The 25,052-nt window shown below is 42.3% G+C and overlaps 1 protein-coding gene across 2 annotated transcripts in view; it reads right to left on the bottom strand.

Annotated features, from left to right (window-relative positions):
- Positions 1-25,052, bottom strand: part of MRAP2 (melanocortin 2 receptor accessory protein 2) — a 132,401-nt gene that overhangs the window by 18,397 nt on the left and 88,952 nt on the right. For both annotated transcript variants that reach the window (XM_088470571.1, XM_088470581.1), the window contains exon 3: positions 23,387-23,486. In XM_088470571.1, coding sequence (XP_088326697.1) covers positions 23,387-23,486 — 100 coding nt within the window. The remainder of the gene's footprint in view (positions 1-23,386; positions 23,487-25,052) is intronic.

Genomic DNA, 25,052 nt, shown 5'->3' with positions numbered 1-25,052 from the left:
TCTCCCACTACCTGGGCCAAGTCCTTGCTGCACTCAAGACCCTCTCCTACACCTATATCTGCTTTCCTAGCCAGGAGTCATAGTGGCATGATGTCAGGTTAGCTTTTTATATGATTGCAGACATGCCCAATGTCCTGGGTGCTCTAGCCTGCACACACATTGAGCTGAGACCACCTAGGGTGCTTGCCCATGTATATTTAAACAGGCACCACAGCCATTCCACCAATATCTAGGTGGTTTGTACTGCAAACTAGAGAATCAAGAGTATTGTTGTTGGCTATCCTGGCTCATGCCATGATTCCTTTATCGTCAGTCAGTCAGTCATCCCTGTGTGCAAATTTTGAGGTGGCCCAAATGCTGGAGGGATAGTTGATTGGCAAGTACACATTCCTTTGGCTACTTACTCACTACACACCTATAAATGTTGGCATGTTAACCTTCAAATACCTTTATTTGCTTCACAAAGGATTCAGGGTACAGATGTTTTTCCTGGATTCTCAATTCATTGTCGCTTCCTGATAATCCGGCTGAGCGCAAGTATAATGAAGCACATAAGTTTACTATATCTATGATAGAACGTACATTTGGGCTATTAATATCTAGGTTCCGCACTCTTGATAAGTCTGGAGGGACTATTTGTATTTGGTTAATAAGATCTCTCACGTTATGCTCTGCTGCTCTATGTTGCATAATCTGTGCCTAAATTAGGAGCAGAAGTATGGGAGACAATGGAGGCACTGGGCGACAGCACTGAAGGGGCACCTCCTCATTTGCCCACAGTATGTTCACCCCACTTGGGGCTGCAACTATGTACCTGGAGTGTTCCGTCACGGCCGCCCAATGCATTGCACCTCTTCCCGGCACCTGAGAAGCTACCACACAAAAGTGGAGAGCTCCGTATCAGACCATCAGCTGCTGCCTCCCTCTATCTATGCCTGTCCCTACTGCAGCCCTAGCCTCAAACCTGTGCAGCAGTCCCGGTGCAGCCCCTCACCCTCAACTCCCCGTCTCACTCCGTACATCTATCCTCCGTGCACTACAAGTCGCGTTACACATAACGTGTGAGCACAGTGTGACTCGGTAGCACTGAGCATCTTTTCGTGCAAACATCTCCATTGAAATGCGTCTTATTTGCAATGCGAATAGGATGCACAAGCAGCTTCTGCTGATTAAAATATGGAGCATGCCTATATTCTGTGCGCGACTGCAGGTGTATCTGCATGCAAAATACTACATTACGTCAGCGGCTGTGATGGGAAAGCACCAAATTATAACTTGCCTCCGGGTGTCTGGGATAAACTTATGTCATTGGCCTAAATTAACCTCCCCTGCCACATTATGAAAAGCACAGTCAGCAGACAGGGCTACTGGTTTCATCTGGTAAAAAGTGGGACGCAGGTTAGGGCTTCAATGATTGCCAACTATTTGAATGTACGGCTGGGTACACACGTAAAGATTTTCTGTCCAACCATCCAACTAGTTGATTGGTTGGATTGAAAATCTTGTAACGTATGGGAGTAAATGATGATCAGCAATTTGCTCCTAAATGCCAGAAAACAGATGAAAATGGTCGTCAGACAAGTTTGTTAAATGTTTGATCTAAACAATTTGTTCAAACAACAGTTTTTGCCCGTTTTCCGGCATTTGGGAGCAAATTGCTGATTATCATTTGCTTTCATACCTTACCAGATTTTCATTCCAACCAATCAACTAGTTGGATGGTTGAACAGAAAATCTTTGCGTGTGTATGCACCTTTGGTATATTACACAACATTGTTATTTTTACCTTCAATACCAAATTTGACAAAAAATAATGTTAATAAACCACAATTTAACCATTGCAGCAAATTCTAAATTATATATGTGTGTCTTTGTTTTCCCTCTACATGAATGTATTACCTCACCTGTAGTCAACTACTTATCCAGGGTTTTTAACTCAGGTGATGTCTTGCTACATGAATTTTGTAAGTAAACATGCAAATCTTGGACCAACTCCTATAATGTGTCCTGTTGCCTGTTAAGGTCAAAGTCCCTTCATAAATAAAACATTACTACCATACAGTATGTCACTTTAAATTTCAATAAAACATCAGCATACAATGTATTTGATAGAATACATCTCTGAAGAACAAGCTGTTAAGGTGCGTACACACTGGGCGATATTACTGACATCGTAATCGTGCAATCGCTCGGTAATCGTGCACTTTTATGTCAGAAACGACCAGCGATGCTGGCTCCCGCTGGCATGTTCAGGAATGATGGAAAGTGCCTGCACTGAACAACTGATCGTTCAGTGCAGACACTACAGAGGATCAGGAACAACGGTATGATTTACGATGTCGTAATCGTACTATCTTTCTTGATTGCCCAGTGTGTACGCACTTTTAGGGTGCCTTTGTTTCTCCAGCATAGAACTGGCATGTTAATTAGTGAAATTGGTCATAACATCACTTTGCGGTGAAGTATGTGATTCTATTTGCCACACACACTTTTTAAATAAGATGTCAGTGTGTTTACAGATTTTTGTCATAAAAAGTATTCCTAATCATTTAGCCATTATTTTAAGGTATGTTCGATACAAAATACAAATTAGTACATGATAACATGTATTATAATCTAATAGAAAAGTAATAAAACAATGAACTTTTGATTATCAAGTTGTATCAACAAATGCACGTTACAGGCTTTTTGTCAGTCGTCTTGTTTGAAAAAAAAAAAAAACACCTCCAAAAGGGAACAAACAAATATAAAGACCTCTATATTTAAAAAAAAAAAAATATACAAATATAACATACTTTTTTGTAGCATAGAAATTGAAGTGCAACATATTTGTATTTTTTCAGTATACAAATAAAATTGGCAAACATATTAATCCTCATTATTGTGAACGTTTCCTTTTAGGTGGCTGACTAGGGGAGGGTGATGAGTGCCTTGGACCTGCAGCTCCACCCCTGGTGCAGGCCCCATGCCTAGGTGGTGTTTGTACAGGTGAGGGGTTTAAACTGCTACTTGTAGCCTCAGGGAACAGACTCATAAAGACGGAGCTAAAAATGTCTCTAAGCACATTGGTTTCAGTTTGAAACATTCTGAAAAAAAAACTCATTAAAACTAGTGTTATTACTAGTTTGTGTCTCAAGTATTCTGGTCAACAATTCTAAAATCCCAGTTAAATTGTTATGATGCCTACTCACATTTTCATTTAGGCTCAACAAAGTTGCATTTACAGCAGAAAGCCTGCTGTCATGCTTACACAAATGTCTTGTAATTTGTGACAAATGTCCCATTTGAGTGTCCACTAGGGCCATATGATGGTCATGGAATGCAGAGGTAGCATCACCAGCCGTATTTGTTGCTGGCTCTTGTAAGTCAGGGCTGGATGGGCTTGGTGCTTGGGGCCATTGTGGTGTCACTGAAAACATGTGTAATGTCACCATTTCTTCTTGTGTTTCCTCAGGATAACCAAGTGGCTGTATTGTTGGTGACTGAGGAACTTGAGTGTGTGTATCTAAAGGAAAATAATATGTGAGTGCATACATGAAAAACAAGTCAACACACAACAGAATAACCAATTGTGGACTCTGGCTCAAAAAATAAAAAAAATTTCCAAACTGGCAGGGGCACCCTAAAAAAAAGAAAAAGAAATCATCAGCTTGCCATTCCAATATGCAGAGGTTTCATTTAGGTGCTGAAAGGAGAAGATGTATGATGCTTTTTAAAAAGTCGAACATATGATCTTTTGTGGCGTACAGCATAGCAGACATATAGCTGTACACAAGCATTTCTCATGAAGCCTTTGTATTTTTTGCAGTACATGCAGACATTTTCTTACGTTAAACTTCTCCACTGTGGTGCTTTGCCATTTTTTAGAGCAAATTCAAGACCTGTAACCCTGAGTTTAAAATTCAAAATGATAATACATGGCTTTGGTCATTACAGATACTCACCAAATGGCTGCACACAGGGAGGAGTCTGCGGCAGGATGGACTTTGGGTGTGTTGGGTCTGCCTACAGTGGCTGTCTGGCAAATTGTCCTGCTGAAGATGGACCTTAAAGAAATGAAGCACGTGTAAATACATTTGTTTATACATTTACCAAGGCACAATATGAAAAATGTATTTACCTGGCCTTTCATCATCCTGCCTTATGGGTGGTCTGACACTTTTCTTCTTTCCACTACCACTTTTGCTTGTAATGTAATATTGTGATATGAAAATTGCATTGATGTAAAAACAGTTTTTGTTATATAAAAGAAAACATGTACAAGGACATTTGTACCAAGCAATAAAATAAAACCCTTGTACAAAACATTAGAGCAGACAAGCACTATACTATGTATTGGCCTAATGTTTGACCTTTTGCACGTCAACACACTTGTATTGAATTTATAAATGGCACTAACAAAACTGCCTCTTGTTTTGTGACTTCTAAAGTTCATGTTTTGAGCTTTTTTTTTTACCAAACAACATACATATGCAAGCAAAATAAAATGGCTGTATGGTCACATATATTAATTAACATCAATAATTTACATATCCAGGTATGCACAAACCAATGGACATTGTTTGCCAAGTACTATGTTAATTGGGTTTAAATCTTATTGCTAAGAACAAAAACGTCACCATAAAACACATTAAGATGACATGACAAAGGTAATGATTAGGATATTACTCACTCTCCTTGGACGGGGCATCTGTGTCATGGACATGCATAGCCTGAACCACCTCTGGCGGGATGATGGAGTGCAATGGCTCTTCATACTGAAGCCACTTCTGCTAGAAGGGGGATCCAGCACCGGTCTGCCTCTAGTGTTTAGCCTCTGTGGCCATTTTGCTTTTCACGCACCGTTTATATCACTGAATCACTTTGTGATGCGACTAGGACGCACCACCAGACACTGCTGATTAATTTGTTATATGTGACACCTGTATATCTGTGTACACCTGAGTCTGTATATGAGGCACAACAGAACTTGGAATGAAAAAAGCTGCGGCCGCTACATTGTAGAACTTTGTATACAGATTTAGAGACAGTTGCAAGTGTCACATATCAGAGACTGCAGCTTGTGATTGGCCCTCCCTCTCACACACATCCTACACTGCCTTTTAGCCACTTACCTGGCATGGTCACATGGGATATGACAACAGCCATCTGAGCTTTAGTTGACATGGTCGCATCCCATGCGATCAAGCCATCCCGTTACATCCCAGTCTGTTGTCAAGGAAATGCATTATGCACATGTGCAATAAGGATCTCCTCCTGCTCCAGTCCCCTGACATTACTGAAATTGCACTCCAGAATGCCATCCAAATGGCACTCTGAGGCACTTGCCATAAACCAAAAGTGCCAGGAAGGAACATAGTTCCTCCTGGCGGTCAACTATGCTGATCTTTGTATGTGTGTAGATCAGCTGCAGCAGAGAAGACTGATGCATCCTGCAATAAGGGGAGGGGCAGGGCTATGACTCAGGGTGAGGGGGTAATGGGGCATCTTTTGGCATTGGGGGTAGAAGGGTGGGTAGTGTCCCACAAAAAAGATTTTTGGTCCAGGGGGAAATATAATAAAAATATACACCTGCACCTGTATAAAGTGAGACATGAGGAGGGGTAGGGGTACCAATACAGTGGAAGGCCCATTGACACTGAGGGTGGAGTCTCTGCCACTGAAATCTTATCATTAGGGGATGAGTGCAAAGGCACAGAGAGGAGGGAGCGGGTACTAATTACCCAAGCCTGGGATTGTTGGAGGGGCCCGGGTCCAACACCGCCCGCCCTTACCTATCAGCATCCCAGCACACACTGCTATGTGCTGGACTACAGTTATAGACTGCTCAGTCTCCTGTGTCTGTAGGGAGGAATGATCACACTGCTCATGCCCCCCCCCCCTGGATTTGCACCGGGTTGAGGGACTCACAGCATCCCCTCCCCAGCATGCAAGGAGGTGTGGTCAATTACCCCTAACAGTATTTCCTCTTCAGATTTTTCAGCACTTCCAAGGAAACACAATATGCCGGTTGTCTAAGGCAGGTCTGGTTACCAGCGATGTCCACATAATATGTAACTGGGTGTGTTTTTCCTGGCTTCCCTGTGAAACTGGGCTGACAGGGCTTTAAAGCCACACCTAGCTGGCCCAACTGCACTGTGGACAGCTACTCCCTAGAGCAAGTGTTTGCTAGGGATCCCCCGCTCTTTGCAGCAGCTACTACATCCAACAAGGGGTCTCTCTCAGCTACTCCAACTTACATATCTTTGATTGCTTTCTCTCTATATAGTCTTCAGAAAATATTCTCTCTTAATCAGACAGTGGTAAGCTGGTCTGCCCACCCTCTAAGGGATGCTAAAGAGCATTTTTTTCTGTTGTGTAAGCTGGATAGTCTGACTTCTAATATGCTGGACAGGGTCTGGAGGGAGGGGGAATGTGTATGCAGTGTCTGCAGGAAAGGTATAATTTTGCCAAGAGGCAAAAGAACAAACAAAACTCATTTTGGAGCGCTCTTCAATTAATGTGTCTATAATAATGACAATAAAGAAACATAGAACTTAACTTTTAATAGAAAACCCTTTCATAAAAAGAGTGGTAAAGGGTTACACTCTATGGTTTAAAATTAATCACAAAATGTGTCAGTCACATGGTAACTGCTTGAATGCAAATATGGTAGTGAAAATGTCATAATCCCTAATGTCAAATAATGTATTGGTCTATAACTAACAGGGATTTAGCTAGGCACCCTCCTCGTTTGTCTCAATTCTTTTAAATCACGCACAAAAATCTTCTGATATATCCCTCAGAGGGTTATTTTCAAATCCTCTGAGAAAAGTATCAAAATCTCCATATTTCTCCATGACAGGCAAATACTCTGGTTTCTGGCTAAGAACTGGCTGTTGATTTTAGCCTTCTTTAACTGGTACCTGTGTTCAGCCGCTCGTTCTGCAGCCTCTCTTTCTGTGGCTGCTTGGTGTTCCGCAGCCTTATGTTCTGCTTGGCATTTGGCTTGAAACAGCTGTATAATTTGCATCTTTGTCACATTGCCTGCATACCCCACATGTTTGAGGGTAGTTTGTAAATACATGTCCAAGGCAGAATCCTCACTGGAACTATTCAAGGCTTCCAAACGGCGATAATTGTTTGTATTAATGTCCAATCCTGACAATTCTCAGGAACAGAGATGAGTCAGACTGGCTCTCTACTGCATCTGGTCTCTGATTTTCCCCCATGAGTGCTTGGATTAGTTGATTCTTGGTAGTCACGTAGCTGTCAATTCCTTCATCCACTCAATGTGCAATAAGCAGGTTCTTTGTTAGCTGTTTGTACACAGCTACCATCTTGATCCTCACTTTTTGCCAAATCATAGAAAGAAAAAGCAATTGAAAGGGAGGGGAGAAAACCCATTTGCACTGTATGACTTTAAAATATTTTAAGCATTGAGTTGGTAAATTAGGCTGCTATTTTTCTCTTAGGAATCACACACCCAATTCAATTAAGTTCTGAAAAATATTATAAATCACCACTGCTGACACCAATATGTCACAGACCTGGTTTCAAGATACTCCAATATCTAACCAGTGTCTGCAACTTTGTCAAGATAAGCACTCACTTGTGCTTGTGTGATGTTGGTATGACACATAGCTAATAAAAAAAATAACTACCTGGTCTGTCCATAGAAATTATTATACTCCCCACTCTCTCTCCCACTCTATTAATTCCCATGTTCTGCCACCACAAATATTGTTTCAGGAGCAACACACATGTCAAGTAGGAAGTTTCACAATTAGGTCACAGATATCATTACCCTAATAATAACCTATATCATAGATCTGTAGCATGGATTAGATTACATCCAAAGGCAAAATTATTAAATGAAATTAAATATATGAGGTATACTCACAATTCTTAAAGTATATACAAAAACAATTAATAAGAATGGCATACAAAGATAGTCTTAGGCTAATATTCTTATAACAAAATGTAATAAATTAACAGAACATTCTCACATGAAATGTTTGCTAGAAGAAGCAGGAAAATGCAGCAATTCCCAATGTCAAATTGGCTCAAAAGAATTGTACAACATTTGGCATGTGGTATATTGTACATTCCTTGGAGGGGGTGTGACACTCCCCATGCCAACCTCATATTGAGAGGGACAAGCCTGAACTATAGAACTATAATTTTACCAAAAACTGTCTTATGGATCATTTGCTGGCAGTCCTAATGGGCTATACATAAAACTGCCAGCCTCCCCCTTACATGGCATCTTCTCAGGCAAATAATTACCCCAGCAGCTGGACATACACAAAGGTTAAATCACAGGTCACCATGCTGGTAATTAAAAGAAATGCAGGTAACAAACAAAGGGTTACATGTTGCCTAATATCATATATATATTAGGGGTGTGCACCGGCCACTTTTCGTGTTTTATGTTTTGGTTTTGGATCTGGATCTATCTTCGTGTTTTGGATCTGGATTGGTTTTGCCAAAACCACCCTTCCGTGTTTTGGGTTCTGGGTTTTGTGTTTTGGATCTGTATTTTTTTGAAAAAAAGCATAAAAACAGCTAAAATCACAGAATTTGTGGGTTTTTCTGCTCCTATGCTATTATTAACCTCAATAACCTTAATTTCCACTCATTTCCAGTCTATTCTGAACACCTCACACCTCACAATAGTGTTTTTATGTCCAAAAGGTTGCATCGAGGTAGCTGGATGACTATGCTAAGAGATACGAGTGGGCGGCACAAACACGTGGTCCATCTAGGAGTGGCACTGCAGTGGCAGACAGGATGGCAGTTTGAAAAACTAGGCCCCAAACTATACATAATGCAAAGAAAAAAAAGAGGTGCAAGATGGAATTGTCCTTGGGCCCTCCCACCCACCCTTATGTTGTATAAACAGGACATGCACACTTTAACAAACCAAACATTTCAGCGCCAGGGTCTGCCACACGACTGTGGCTGAAATTATTGGTTCGTTTGGGCCCCCACAAAACAAGCTGGCAATTAATCTGTCCCTGCACAAACTGGCTCTACGGAGGCAAGATGTCGTCCTCATCCACCGATTCCTCACCCTCTTCAGTGTTGTGTACATCCTCATCCTCACAGAGTATTAATTCATCCCCGCTGGAATCCACAACCACAGGTCCCTCTGTACGTTCTGGAGGCTGGTCTCCCTGGAAGAGTTGATAATTCATTTTATGAACATCATCTTCTCCACATTTTGTGGAAGCAACCTCCTACGCCTTTCGCTGACAAGGTTCCCGGCTGCACTAAACACTCTTTCGGAGTACACACTGGAGGGGGGGCAACTCAGGTAAAATAGAGCCAGTTTGTACAGGGACCTCCAAATTGCTTCTTTTTCCTGCCAGTACAGGTACGGACTGTCTGACATGCCTACTTGGATGCTGTCACCGATGTAATCCTTTAACAGACAGACGCACGCTTGTCGCTGCTGCTTTGAGGATGCAAGTGCAGCTACAGCCCACACAATTCACAAAGACAGAAAAAAGGAGAAGATTTTTATTGTTTGTGTAGCACACTTTGAGGGTGTCACCACCCTTTAACAGACAGACGCACGCTTGTCGCTGCTGCTTTGAGGATGCAAGTGCGGCTACATCGCACACAAGTCACAAACACATTAAAAAAATAGTTTTTTCTTTTTTGGAGCACTTTGAGAGTTACACCACCCTTTAACAGACAGACGCACGCTTGTCGCTGCTGCTTTGAGGATGCAAGTGCGGCTACAGCCCACACAATTCACAAAGACAGAAAAAAAAAGAACAATATTTTTATTGTTTGTGTAGCACACTTTGAGGGTGTCACCACCCTTTAACAGACAGACGCACGCTTGTCGCTGCTGCTTTGAGGATGCAAGTGCGGCTACAGCCCACACAATTCACAAAGACAGAAAAAAAAAAGAACAATATTTTTATTGTTTGTGTAGCACACTTTGAGGGTGTCACCACCCTTTAACAGACAGACGCACGCTTGTCGCTGCTGCTTTGAGGATGCATGTGCGGCTACAGCCCACACAATTCACAAAGACAGAAAAAAAAAAGAACAATATTTTTATTGTTTGTGTAGCACACTTTGAGGGTGTCACCACCCTTTAACAGACAGACGCACGCTTGTCGCTGCTGCTTTGAGGATGCAAGTGCGGCTACAGCCCACACAATTCAAAAAGACAGAAAAAAAAAGAACAATATTTTTATTGTTTGTGTAGCACACTTTGAGGGTGTCACCACCCTTTAACAGACAGACGCACGCTTGTCGCTGCTGCTTTGAGGATGCAAGTGTGGCTACAGCCCACACAATTCACAAAGACAGAAAAAAAAAGAACAAGATTTTTATTGTTTGTGTAGCACACTTTGAGGGTGTCACCACCTTTTAACAGACAGATGCACGCTTGTCGCTGCTGCTTTGAGGATGCAAGTGCAGCTACAGCCCACACAATTCACAAAGACAGAAAAAAAAAGAAGAATATTTTTATTGTTTGTGTAGCACACTTTGAGGGTGTCACCACCCTTTAACAGACAGATGCACGCTTGTCGCTGCTGCTTTGAGGATGCAGGTGGAATCTAGACGGGATTTGGAACCGGGGACACACTACCTCCATCAATTGTCTAAATCCCACTGCACTAATGGCGGATACCGGACGCACGTCTAACACCAACATAGCAGTCAAGGCCTCAGTTATACGTTTTGCTTCAGGATGACTGCTGTCGTATTTCATCCTCATCGCTAGGGACTGTTGGAGGGTCAATTGTTTAGTAAAAGTAGTAGTGTTCCTACTTCCTCTCTGGGATGATGAACAACTCCCAGCAGCAGCAACAGCACTAGGAGGAAGTGGTACTTGATCTTTCCCTATTTTATTTTTATCGGAGAAAGTTTGGTCCTCCATTTATGTTATATTGATATATACGTGCGGCTAAAGCGCACACAAACACAGAAAATATTTTTTTATTTTTGCTGGAGAGTAGTGCACTTTGTGGGTTACACTACCCTTTAAGAAATGAGCCAGCCGGCTCTTTACTTATGGGACACAGGCGCACGCTTGGCGCTGCTCCTTTGTTGATGCACGTGCAGCCACAGTGCACACAATTCACAAACACAGAAAATAATTTTTTTTTTTGGTTTGGACTGGAGTGTACTTTGGGGGTTACAGCACCCTTTAACGGTCAAGCCAGCCGGCCCTTTACTTATGACACAGGCGCACGCTTGGCACTACTTTGTTGATGCACGTGCGGCTACTGCGCACACAATTCACAAACAGAAAATAATTTTTTTTTTGGTTTGGACTGGAGCGTACTTTGGGGGATACAGCACCCTTTAACGGTCAAGCCAGCCGGCCCTTTACTTATGACACAGGCGCACGCTTGGCACTACTTTGTTGATGCACGTGCGGCTACTGCGCACACAATTCACAAACACACAAAAAATATTATTTTTTTAGCACTTGGGGGGAGCACCCCTGATGGACAGAGCACCCCCTGGACAAAACTACAGCACCCCTTTAGGACTGGGACACTGCAAAGGACTTTGGAGTGGACACAGCCCCTATGGAGAACTGACTGCACAACACAGTCCAGCCAGCCCCTATGGACTTTGAAGTAGTGGGCACAGCCCCTATTAACAACAGCAGCACAGCACAACACAGCCAGCCCCTATGGACTTTGAAGTAGTGGACAACAGCAGCACAGCACAACACTACTCTGCACTACACTACACAGCTCAGCCAGCCCTAACTCCCACCCTCCCTCTTCACTGTCCACAGCCGAGTGAGAAAATGGCACCGACGCGGGTACCTTACATAGGATCCAAAACCCGCGAGACTCGGAAGGCGGGATGATGACGTTTTGCCTCGATTTCAGATCCGAGTCAGGCGGGAAAAGTCGAGCCTGACTCGGCTCGGGGGGGTTCGGATTTCAGAAATCCGAACCCGCTCACCCCTACTATATATATATATATATATATATATATATATATATATATATATATATGTATATATATAATCAAACAATCCCGGCACCCCTTAGGGGTAACTTGCTCTGGTGCCTCCCTTTAAGGTGCCAATCAGCTCCAAATATGCAGGATAAATAAGGCGTCACTCAGAGACTCAATACCAATAAGAACTTTAGTGTGAAATCAAATGTTGATTTCACACTAAAGTTCTTATTGGTATTGAGTCTCTGAGTGACGTCTTATTTATCCTATATATATATATATATATATATATATATATATATATATATAAATAAAACAAATTCACAACAATCTGCTGGTTGACTGTATAATTCAGTATGCAGTGAAGTATTCTTTCATACTGTCCTCTGGTGAACAATGTGTGTAGGAAATGTCCTTCTGAAGGTAGAAAAGACAGTAAATTTGGCTAATTAAATAGTAGCCACAAATAAAATCAGCAGCTTTCATTGACCATTTTTAATCACAGTACAAGTATAGCAGCATATGAAAGATGTGTTTAAAAATGTAAATTGCCTCCATTTAAGAAATTATGTATGCAATGTACAATTTATAGGAAAATAATTTAGCTGGACCTCAATTTCATATCCCATATTGTTATTATGCTATTGGAGTCTTGTAGCCCTTCCCACTAAGTATGTTTCAAAACAAAATACTGCAGCCGCTAAAATAATGACAACTGTTTTCTCTCTACCAACATATTCCATAGATTCCCTGTTGCCATTGAGCTCTTGCTCTCAGATTACAGGCAACATTCTTTAAAAATTAAGTAAAATGGCTGTACATTTTTGTAAACTTCTGCAAAGACATAATTTCCCAGGGCAGCCTCCAAATCCACTGACAGTTATGCCCCCTGGCTTTTTATCTCTACACATTTCCCTTACCCAGGTATACTGTACCTCTTATAATCTTGGCCAACTTTAAATTAAGGGTGCAAGGAAGGGGTAAGGGACCTGATAACCAACCTTTGCCATCCGCTCTCACTTGCAGAAGCCTGTACCTCAGTCCTGGAAGCAAGTTGTCATGTTCATAAAGAAACTAACTAAATTAGTTTTGGTTGCCCTTCTCAAACAATAACAGGGAAAACCCAACTACAGAGAGACCTCACTACCAGGTTGTGTGTAATATAATCACTGGCACAAGTGCTTCAAACACTTTTATTTCATCTAGATGCGTACCAGAACTATGCTTCTATGTAAACAAATTCCTAAATCTCTTCAAATCAGTTATAGTATGCCTCCCACTCTAGTTTTCTGCCACATGCGCAACCAACCTCTATGGTGCATGTCCTAGCCCTAAACTAGGTGTGGTGCACTTGCCTAGGCAGGCTACCTAAACTTCCTACATTAAGCGCCTACCACTACGCATGATACCCAATATGAAAAATACGGAGTCAGTATGAATGACTGCCGGCCCTATGGGATCCCGACGCCGGCAGACCGACAGCAGTGAAAATCCTGACAGGGGATTTAGGCAAGTATAACTAACTCTACTCCCCCTAACCCTAACTCTCCCTTAGGGGTGCCTAACCCCCCCTAAGTGCCTAAACCTAACCCCCCCATCCCCGCAGCCTAAACCTAAGTCTCCCGGGGGGTGCCTAACCCCTTACCCTAGCTTAACCCCTCCCGGGGGGGTGCCTATCCCCGGGGGGGTGCCTATCCCTAGAACCCCCGGGGAGCCCCTAACCTAACCCTACCCCCCCCCCATGGCTGTCCGAGTCCTCCGCTCGGCTTGCCTTCGTTCGGTATGCCGAGTGTTGGGCTCCCGGCGTAAGTATAATGTCAGGCATAGGGATTTCGATGCCTGTCAGTAGGAGCCTGCCGGGATTTGAGTCGGGAAGCCAGCGGTCTTTATAATCGACCGTCGACTTCCTGACTGCATCCCAAAAAATACTGAGGCCCAGGGCTGCGGCCTACTACAGGGCCTGGAGGTGGAGGCCTGCTTAAGGACCTAGGGGTGGTGCCCTGCTACAGGATCTGGGTGCAAAGGCATTCTGGAGCCTCTCACTTTAAGCATTGGTGCTTGTGGCTCTGGGGGTTGGAGCCTGTGACTATGGGCCTGGAGGTTGACATACTAACACAGATCACTTATCTGGTCTCCACAGGCTCTTCTGACTGTCTCGGGTGCAGGATTCTCCTTTAGGTCACCACTGCATCCTTTTCAGATTGACTTCTCTCCTTCCCAGGCAGTCCAGACCCCTATTCACTTTCTCCTACTTGTGGGGGTCACTGGCTGTGGCTTTTACTGCTACTCCAGTCTGTGGGGGACACACACAAGGGTCGGCACTCTCCTCTTCTGGCGCACATCTGGATCTTTCTCCAAAGTCTGAGCTAACTGAATTTTCCACCCAGAGCAGATCTATTCATAGCCATTATTGGTGGATGGGGCTACAGGCTGGTTGCGCGCAATTGGTGCATCCGCAGACATCAACAATTCTCTGCAAATCTCAGTGGAAAACTGTACACTTGAAAAGACTCAATAATTAAGGCTAGGCCCAATGGATACCTACAAAAGACAACAGTCTATATCTTAGTATATAAACATAATTGTCCTGATTCACTGACTCATCAATGCCCAGCCCAAACCCCTGGACCTAGAAACATAAAATTTGGGCAGTGCTTAAAGTGGGAATTTAGAAGTGGGGGTATGGAAATTTGAATCAAACACCACTGTTGCTTCAAATTGGCTGTTCATGCACGAGCCATGATTGGCTTGTGGCCGACTGCAAATTAAAAATGCCACCACTTCTTTTGATTGGCCGCTGCTCCATGAGATGGGATTTACTTACGGTCGATGCCAAGTTTAAACTTTTGTCGCATCAGCCCTGGTGCCAGAACCCAATGCTCCATTCCAGGGCTGCTAAACTGGGGACAAGTCTCCACAATATACCGCCTCTGTTGCTGCTTTTCCATGGCATTGGAATCCCATAACTTGGACCCGGCACCGCCATGTCCTAAGCAGGACACTTTTCCACACAAAGCAAAAATGAAGTGACGGTATGTCAGACTGATACCACCCCACTTCGAGCACGGATTTGGGTAGTATATTCTTTCCATAACCTAAGTACCCGCTAATCAGGGATTTTTTATAATTCAACTCCTAAGGGGATGAAAAGAGGTAATATGTTTCCTCTTGACTGAGGTGATTGGGTGATAAAGCAAGGCCCAAGTGCTCCTAGACTGTAAGCTCATCGTCTTGGACGAGTAGCCGCTCCAGTGGTGTGGCTGAAGCACAGTCCAATATTCAAATAGGGGAGCCACGCCAAGGGCCAGTGATGTTTGGCAGCATTTGGGGTGACAATTGGTGTGGCTTCCCTATTTGAATATTGCACTGCGCTTCAGCCACACCTCTGGAGCCGCCACTGCTAAGGACTTAACAAGGATTGTAAGCTCTATATCTGGGATGAGAGTACAATGGCGCACAAGGGGGGTTTTGAGGGACGGAGTAGTACCCTCAAAGATATCCTGGGCAATGATGGAGTGATGTGGGGTGTCACTTTGCTGTTAGCTGGAGAATTCCTGCAGACAGAATATTACTGAGGGGAATTCGAGCTGATGAAGTTAAGGTGGGTATCAAGGCATCATATCTGTGGCCCCACATCTGGAAACAATCTCTCAGCAAGAACATAAGGGTCCACTTGAGGGGCGATGTCTCCAAACTCCAACTCAAAATAGGGAACAGAGTATCCCAAATCTGAGGAAAACGTGATCATTCCTGCAGGCATAGGCACAATAGTGAAGACTCTGGCAGACCCCACTGAATATACCATGATATTGCAGATATTCCAAAAAAAGTCCATAAGTCCATGGACTGTGTGAGCATGCTATTCTAACCCCCAAGAACAACACTGCTACCGTCATTAATGACACCCTACTTCAGACATTTGAAGGGGCAGAAATGGAGTACAGGTTTATGGACTTGGCAGTGCAAATGGATGACCTGGTCCACTACTTGTTATGTTAGTGTAAAAATGTGTAAAATATGACACATTGCAGCCATTTACCTCTACTTTCAGTAAACCTATAAGCTCACTAGTTTTTACTCTCCAGCAAATACAGTACCTGTGTTTCTGACTGCTAAGCTTCACTACAGGCCAAGTTCGGTCTGAGATTCCACCTGTGCCTCCAGCCTGCTTCTTTTATAGTGGTTACCACGGCCCTCCTAACAAGTATGGGTGCAGTGCTTTCCCTAATCCGCTGCAGTGATCCTGAACTCGGCCATGTGATTAACCCATGTATCTTCTGTGAGTTACCCTGGTTCAGTGTATACTATACCTTCACTTCCAGACATTGCACCACTCAGTACAGTCTCTTTCCTCCAACATCCAGTGACCATTTGATCCTGTTCAAGCACAGCTACATCCAGTCAGTACAGTGTTGCACCTTGTCATGTTCAGTCCTGCACTCCTCTGAGCTACCCTCAGTAACTAGTGCACACCAGTGGAGTATCATCCAAGTCTGATTCCAGTCCACTTCAAGTGTGCTTTTACACTCTGGTCCAAGTCTGGTTCCAGTTCAGTTCAAGTCTTCAACTCCAGTCCAATCTCCAGTTAGTTCCAATCTGGTCCAAGTCCGGTTCCAGTCAGGCACTGCTAGCAGCCTAGTGTCTAGCCTTACCTTAGAGTTACTCCAGCAACTGTCAGAGGTTCCTGATCCTGTGTCTGCGGACTATGCTGATAGATAAGGACAGGGTGGATCCTGACACTACCCCGTGGAGTTCCTCAACACCCTTAACCCTCCTAGCCCCAAGATTCTCCTAAAAGTGGGGGTTCCAGTGATGTTGCTGCAGAATCTAAACCCACCCAAACTCTGCAATGGCACGAGGCTGCAAGTAAAGACCCTCCGCAAGAACGTCATCAAGACCAGTGTTCACCAGCTGTGCTCGGGGAGAGTTGCTGTTCATACCGCTCATACCACCAGAGTACCCCTTCAACTTCAAGAAGCTGCAGTTCCCCCTCAAGGTCTGCTTTACAATGATCATCAACAAGTCCCAGGGGCAGTCATTGACGCTGGCAAGGATTGAATTGAGGGAGGACTGCTTCTCACATGAGCAGTTCTATATGACCTGCTCAGAGTGAGCTCACCCAGCAGCCTGGTGGTCCTCGCACCTGATGAGAAAACCACCAATGTGGTTTATAAATCCTTAAGTAGAGAATAAAAAAAAAAGTTTACATACATCTTATAACCCACCAACAATACATTCATATTAAAAAAAAAGTAAAAAAAACCCTCAATTTATAAAATGGATACTACAGTACCACATTCCTTTACCCCAGAGGCATAAAATTAACTAAGCATATACGTTAAGTTAAAATGGGATGAAGTAAATGGAAATAGAAAAAATTTAAGGTTTACCCAGGTGAAACCGGGTACATCAGCTAGTTATATAATATACAATAACCAAATATACATATACAAAATATACATATTTAATTTATATATATATATTTGGGCCTGATGCATTTGAATGCAGATGCATCACTGGCAAAAAAAGTTCAGTTAAAAAAACGGCACCATGTGCTTATGCAACCTCACAGAAGTCACAACATGACTATGTGTCTGGCTTATGTAAGGCTACACTTTTGGCCATGTTTTAAAACATTTGATTGTCGGAATATGCATTTGTTGTTAGGTGTAAATAATAAACAAAATGTCTTGAAAACAGTAGGTATAACTCTCCATTATAAGCAGCATGTTTCTGCACCTTCCCTCAAGCACCCCACAAATCTCATGGCTGTTACTGGCATCTATGCTTCCTGTGCCAATCTGCATACTCAATTATGCACACGCTCTTTTACTGCACCCGGCATCCGGTCTCTTCAGTTGCAAGCTGTAGTGTTCTATTCATGCAAATCTAGATGTGTAAACTGGCATAAGTCTACCTAATCATCAGTCCCATAATGGTTTAGTTCACAGGTGAGATCAAATTATGCTTTTCTGTCATTAGACGTACAAGAATTATATACACCACTGGTCGGGGAACAGGGGTAAATTACCCCAAATGGGGTAAAAATTAAATTCCTGGAGGTAATGGACGAACAGCCGGGCATGCATATTAATCATTGCATCCCCGGCTGTCTGTCCATTACCCCCAGGAATGGAGGTCATTGGCGCCGGGTCCAGTGCCAGTGTCCTCCAGCCCAGCACCGCAGGGAGGCTCTAAGCCGGACGCCCACTGAGATGTTATTACCAGCGGGCGCCCACCGCCTACAAAGCAGCGCCGCGTTAGCCGGAGGCTGGAGTTCTCTTCTGAACTCCAGCTTCCGACTCTCCCATGCGCACTATGGGAGAGATGTCATGACGTTTCTCCCATAGTTCCGAGGAGCAGCCGGGTGGGCAGGATGGCGGCGGATGCAGGAGAGGGGATTAAGGTAAGTGTTTTTATTTTCTTTGTACAAGCAGCACTACAGGGGCACTATATGGGGGCTCTACTACAGGGGCACTATATGGGGGCACTGCTACAGGGGCATTATATGGGGGCACTGCTACAGGGGCCCTATATGAGGGCACTACTACAGGGGCCCTATATGGGGGCACTACTACAGGGGCCCTATATGGGGGCACTACTACAGGGGGCTTATACGGGGGCACTACTACAGGGGCCTTATACGGGGGCACTACTACAGGGGCATAACTATGGGGGCACTACTACAGGGGCATTATATGGGGGCATAACTATGGGGGCACTACTACAGGGGCATTATATGGGGGCACTACTATATGATTTTCTTCCCTTCAAATCAAGGGGGTAACGTCGGTGTATCTAAATATATTTTGGGGTAAAAGGTAAAAAAGTTCCCTGACCCCTGAAATACACATATTCCTCATGATAGAGGAACTAAAGCTATAGAATGGTATCTAAATAAAGATGTTGGGATTTTTGGGGATTTTAAGCACTTTCGTCTTTCACCTATTTTGTTTATATTAGAGCACAATTATTTTAGTTTTGAGGGCAATTTTTTTCTTCAGGTGTTGGGTACAGCCGTGGGCACTATGTTTGTGCCCAGCTTTGCTATATATTGGATGGTTTGAACAAGAGTTTATATGGGAGGGACCATTTGGCGCAAACCTAGTGTACTATGGCCGTTATATTGATGATTTATTTATTATTTGGGATGGTGAGGAGCACACAGCACTTGATTTTGTTTCACACCTTAATAGTAATAATTATAATTTAAAAATTACATATACATTTGATCATGTATTGGTCAACTTTCTGGATCTGACAATCTCCAATCTAGGGCACAATATTGTTACAAATTTTTTGTTAAAAAGAACAGAAAACACAAATAATATTTTGCACTACACAAGTAGTCATTATAGACCCTGGCTTAAAAATGTCCCTTTCAGCCAATTTGGGAGGCTGCGATGGAACTGTTCCTCTTTGGAAGACTTTAAGATGCAAGCAAATCACCATGTTTCAAGATTTTGCACAAAGAGGTTACCCTCAATCCCTACTACAGGCAGCTTATGACAGAGTGGAGAAGAGCGACAGATCTGAATTGATCAAAATAAAACCAAAAGACTCAGAAAATAATAAAAATTACAAAAGAATCAAATTCTACTCAAATGCAATTAATTTCAAAATTTAATAGTCAATCTATCAATATTAAAAACATATTGAAGGAGAACTTTAAGATTCTGCAACATGATCCAATCTTACATTCTACCCTTGCACCACAACTAAAAGTAACCTTTAAGAAAAATAAGAATTTCAAAAATATATTAGCTCCCAGCATGTTGAGGAAAGTAAAAACTGATTCTAATAATGGTAAGATTCACATGTGGTTACCAAGTCCAAGTGTAGGATGTCATAAATGTGGGAAAACAAGATGTTTAACCTGTGGATACATCTCTAATAAAGAAAAAAATCCTATACAGGAATTTATTAATTGTGATACTTTTTATTGTGTTTACGTTCTGCAATGCCCTTGTGGCTTGCAGTAAGTGGGAAGAACCATTCGTCATCTTAAGAATAGATTTAGGGAGCACAGACTTAACATCTTGAAAGGATACTCCTGACATAGTGTTTCTCAAAAAATTTTTATGAAACACAATTGCAACCCAGGGGGTTTGTCCCTGATTGGGGTGCATCATGTTGCAAAAAACATTAGAGGAGGGGATAGATTTAGGAATCTTTGTGCTGCTGAAGCACTTTGGATTTTCAAACTTACAACATTATTCCCTTCAGGATTAAATGACAATATTGAGTTTGAGTCATTTGCGCACTAAAACATTAGTGACGTTAGTTTAGGTATACACTTTCCAGTTGCCCCTATTTACTTATCTATATCTAGTTTTTTGCTAGATATAGTCTAATCTCTCTCGGTGATAGCCTTAATTTTAGTGGGGTGGATAGGTGTTTATGCACCAATGTCTTTTACTGAGCTATTTTAGAAATTGCCCTGCATTACCAATCATATTGTTTAAACTATCCAATAAATCATTTTTCTAATTTTTTTTATTTTTTTCTGTTCTATATTGGAGATATATTTGATTGCACTGGTGATAATGTGCATTCTGTTAAATTTATGTAGGTCGTTGATATCCGTATTGTAAAGAGGTTTTACTAGAGAATTTAATATTAAATTTTGATAGCTTATATTTGAACAACTAAAATGACCTAAGAGTCTGGCTAGAGTGTGGGTAAGTCATCGGACTGTGATCTTCTAATATTTGATATTATCATTTTTTTAAATATTATTTAAATGTATGTAATACTAAATGTTGAATTAAGTCTGATGTAATAGATCAGATGGTGAAATCTATGTTTTTGTTTACTGTTTAACATTATATCTATAGACAATTATTGAGATCTTTCATAGTAACTCAGTTAGAGTAGAGGTAGAGTAACGGACTGAAATCCAAAGGGTCCCAGGTTCTATCCTCACTAGTTCTAGTAGTCTCAGCTCCTGCTACTCCTGTTGGGAGAATTTGCCTCCCTCTACTGCATTCACGTCCAGCTTGAGCGGTTACCACTTGCAACATAGAGAACTGTTGCCTGATATCTCCACACCGGAGAAGTGATTAGTGCATTACATCTCTCCTTTGCCTCTCCCTTATGTATGATTACATGTGATTCTTCTTGGAAACTTATCCATTCTACAAATATATATGGTATACAGTGATATACTATCGACTAACGTTGAATCTGAACGTGACTTGTCATACTGCAGGTGTGGACTACAAAATACGAGTATCTTTTAGCACTGGTATTTACCAGATTTTTTAGGATCCACCTCCATTAGATATATTGAGGAATACTTCTGTGATTTTCTACAATTTTTATAATATACATGATAACTTGAAGTTTTTTTATTTTTTATTGTCTATGTATTTTTATTTTTTATTTTTGACCGGTCAAATTGATATATTATGTCAGTGTCTGTTTAATACTAAATTATTTTGGTAATTATATATTTATTTTCAGCCATAGTTTCTTTCTTTATTTCATTTAGCGCAGATAATTAAATTAGAATTCACAGGTGAATTGAATTGTGGAGTTGAACCATTCTGCCCACTCATATGATTACATTACCAACAAACACTGTGCTGAGACATTCTTATTATATTGCACTAGCAGCAAACTGAAGTAGAGGGAGTAAAGGAAAATAGGAATAAAATCAGTGCTATAGGTCACTGATCACAATATAAAAAAAAACACTATGCCTGTGAATCATTAAAGCCACAGTTTAATAATCAATTATAAAAAACAATTGTAACATAAGCCTACTATATAAACTTGTACAAATTAAAACAAAGAAAAGCAGCACTGGAATGTAAATATGAACTAACTAACAGCATGCAGTATCAAGCAGAGAAATCTGAATATATTGCTGGAAAGGTAGTAGCATAAGTAGGAAAGACATTTTGACCACTTAATAAAACTGCAAGTACTGAGTTATGGTTGTTGAACAGATACAATATGGAAAAATTATTCTGATTAAAAGATGATCTTTATAAGTGGTGTGTGAAGTGATGGGAGCTCTGTTTCAGCCTCCTCTGCAAAATGTGTTCTCATTTGAGAAGCCTATTTATGTAAAGGATGTAGAAAAAATGTTAACACTACTTTTTTTTTTTTTAGAGATGAGCACTTAGGTTTTGACTCAGTTCTTTTTGCCAAATTAGCTCAAGTTCTGATTTGTCTTATTGGCTATCCAAAGCACGTGAGAATCGGATAGCCAATATGATGCCATTTTTGAGATCTGAACATACCTGAGTAAAACCAAAATGCTAATCTCTACTTTTTTATAAAGCATTGTTAGCTTCTAATGCAAATATAGAAAATTCCTGAGTAACTATCACTCTCCAGGAGCTGCTGTTGATATGGATACAGTTTGCAAGTCATTTCTGTACCTAGGCAGTCAAAAATAGCCACGATCCAGCAAAAGAGACAGCAACAGTTTGCTGTAACACATTTCTAATATGAATGCTGTATTTAAAATTCATACATACGGTGTTTCCCCGATAATAAGACACGGTCTTATTTTTTTTTTTGGTCAAAAAAACACCATAGGGCTTATTTTCGGGGTAGGTCTTCTATTAAACATTGACAGCAGTGGCCCTTATGCAGCCCCCCTGTAGCAGTGTCCCTTATGCAGCCTCCCTTGTACGGTAGCAGTGCCGCTTATGCAGCCCCCCCTGTAGCAGTGTCCCTTATGCGGCCTCTCTTATTGCTGTGCAAGCCCCCCTGAAATTGATCCCCCACCCACCAGTACAGTACTTACCTGACTCGTCGCCATCCGGGATGTCCCTCTCACTTGCGCGCTGACTGGATCTTACATGATCCAGCAGGCGCGGTCACACAGGATCCTCAGCGCGCAGGTGACGTCATGACATCACCCGCGCACTGCATGACTGGGAACGCTGGCCTCTGAAGCGTTCCCAGCTCAAAATGGGGAATTTGGTAGGTCTTAATTTCGGGATAGGGCTTATTTTGGACCGGGTTTCTAAAGTAAGGGTAGGGCTTATTTTCGGGGTAGGTCTTATTATCGGGGAAACACGGTATGCTACACATCATGATGCCACCAAGGAAATCCTCAACTGAAGGCAGATGAGTGATATTCAGACTACTATTTATCAAGCACTTTGACAAACACCACAGATGCTGATGCTAAGTTTCAATGCAATTGCATTCATAAGAGGTGAAAGATATGCATAAACCGTTACTAAATTCAACATGGTGTAAAAAGCAACACACACTATTATAGGGAAAAAGACACCTCCTGCCGTCAACGTAGATTTGAGTGCTGCGTCCAATGGTCGCAGCCATCAGCCATCTGAGTAAGCCTTAGCCGAAATCTTTTGTTTGTATGTTGTTTCTCAAATTCACAAGCACACTGCACATACGTATAGATTTAAAAAAATTTTTTTTAAAGGAAGGCAATAAACAGTCACATAACTGAATGCTGTAAAAGACTTACTCTTGGTGAGGAGCTCCTGTCTTGGTCAACAAAGTCAAAACAAAAAACATAAAAACAACAAAGACCGCCAGTCCAACCCAGAATCCAATCACAATAGAATCTGTAACAGAAATAAATTGTAGTAAGGTACACTGATTATGGTGGGAGTGTGTGTGTGTGTGTGTGTGGGAGTGTGTGTGTGTGTGTGTGTGTGTGGGAGTGTGTGTGGGAGTGTGTGTGTGTGTGTGTGTGTGTGTGTGTGTGTGTGTGTGTGTGTGTGTGTGTGTGTGTGTGTGTGTGTGTGTGTGTGTGTGTGTGTTATATATAAAAATAGAAAGAAGGAGGATAGCACTCACCAGTCTTCTGAAAGCATACCTTTATTGCATCTCAGTAAAAGTGTCACAACATTGGAAAGTTTGGACTTTCATATGTTGTGACATTTTTACTGTGATGCAATAAAGGTATGCTTTCAGAAGACTGGTGAGTGCTATCCTCCTTCTTTCTATTTTTGTATGAAGAGGATTGATGTGATCCCGTATGGGTCTGCCACCACAGCATTTTATTATTGAAGACAAGAGTGTGGATTTATTTGGAATATATATATATTTTTGATTGATGTGTATTGAGAATGATTACAATTAATTTAAAATCAGTGTTGCTCTACAATTAAAGGAGCAACCGAGAATATAATCAGGAATAATATTCTGATAATTTCATTAAAGTTAACACAATATTTTTTTAATATTTTCGAGGATATACAGTAGGGCCTGATTCTAAGGTGGAAACAATGCAAGAAAACAGCAAGTGATTTTGTATCTAGAACAAACCTTGTTGCAATGCAAGTGGTGAAAATACATTTATTGTTTTTGCATGTGGGGTATATACTGGCTACTTCTGCCTGTAGCTCACATTTGCTGGACAGCTTTATTTTTACACTGCAATTTAGATTTGAGTTTGGGCCCCTCTCACATCTGAATCTCTCTGCACAATTTACATCTGCAATGCAGCATGGTTTAACCAAGGTGCACCGGTAACTTACTCTTTTTGCTTTGCTCCTTCTTCAGAATCAGGAACAAAATGTTTTACTCACCAATAAATCATCATTATATAATAAGATGGTACTATGGGTTTGATTCAGATATGTACGGCATTGCACAGCCACAGGGAAGCAGCTGTGCAATACTGTACAAGTAATATGCTAATGCCTGAAGAAGGTATCTGAGGAAAAAAGACATTGCAGCCGACATTGCAGATCTGAGTGCTGCGTCCGAAGACGCAGCATCTGATCAATAATGCTACTTCAGACATCGGCAATCTGAGTAAGCTGTTGCTTGCTCAGACAGGCCGCCTCTTCTCTGCCTGCGAGCAGGGGCGCCAAGAGGGGGGGGGAGCGGGTACAGATTACCGGGGCCCGGGCTTCCTGAGGGGACCGATGGGGGCCCAGGTCCGGCGCCGCTCCCCCTCCCTCACAGCAGCCCAGCGCACAGCGTGTGCTGAGCTGCAGTGGAGACTGTTCGTGGCTGCTGAGCAGCAGCCACAGCAATCTCCTATGCCTGTGGGGGGGAGCAAGAGGCGGCGCTGCAAATCTTTTTTTTTTTTGTCGGGAAGAGGGCTTGCCCACGCCTCCCGCGATTAGGCCACGCCCCCTATTACCCGGGCCCGCCGCAGCTCTCAGCGGGCCTGCCTG

The sequence above is a fragment of the Taudactylus pleione genome, unplaced genomic scaffold (genome assembly GCF_031769625.1).
Source record: "Taudactylus pleione unplaced genomic scaffold, aTauple2 ptg000015l, whole genome shotgun sequence".
NCBI classification, from domain to species: domain Eukaryota; kingdom Metazoa; phylum Chordata; class Amphibia; order Anura; family Myobatrachidae; genus Taudactylus; species Taudactylus pleione.
Note: the sequence above shows the minus strand (reverse complement) of the source record. Positions and strands in the feature narration are given on the sequence as shown.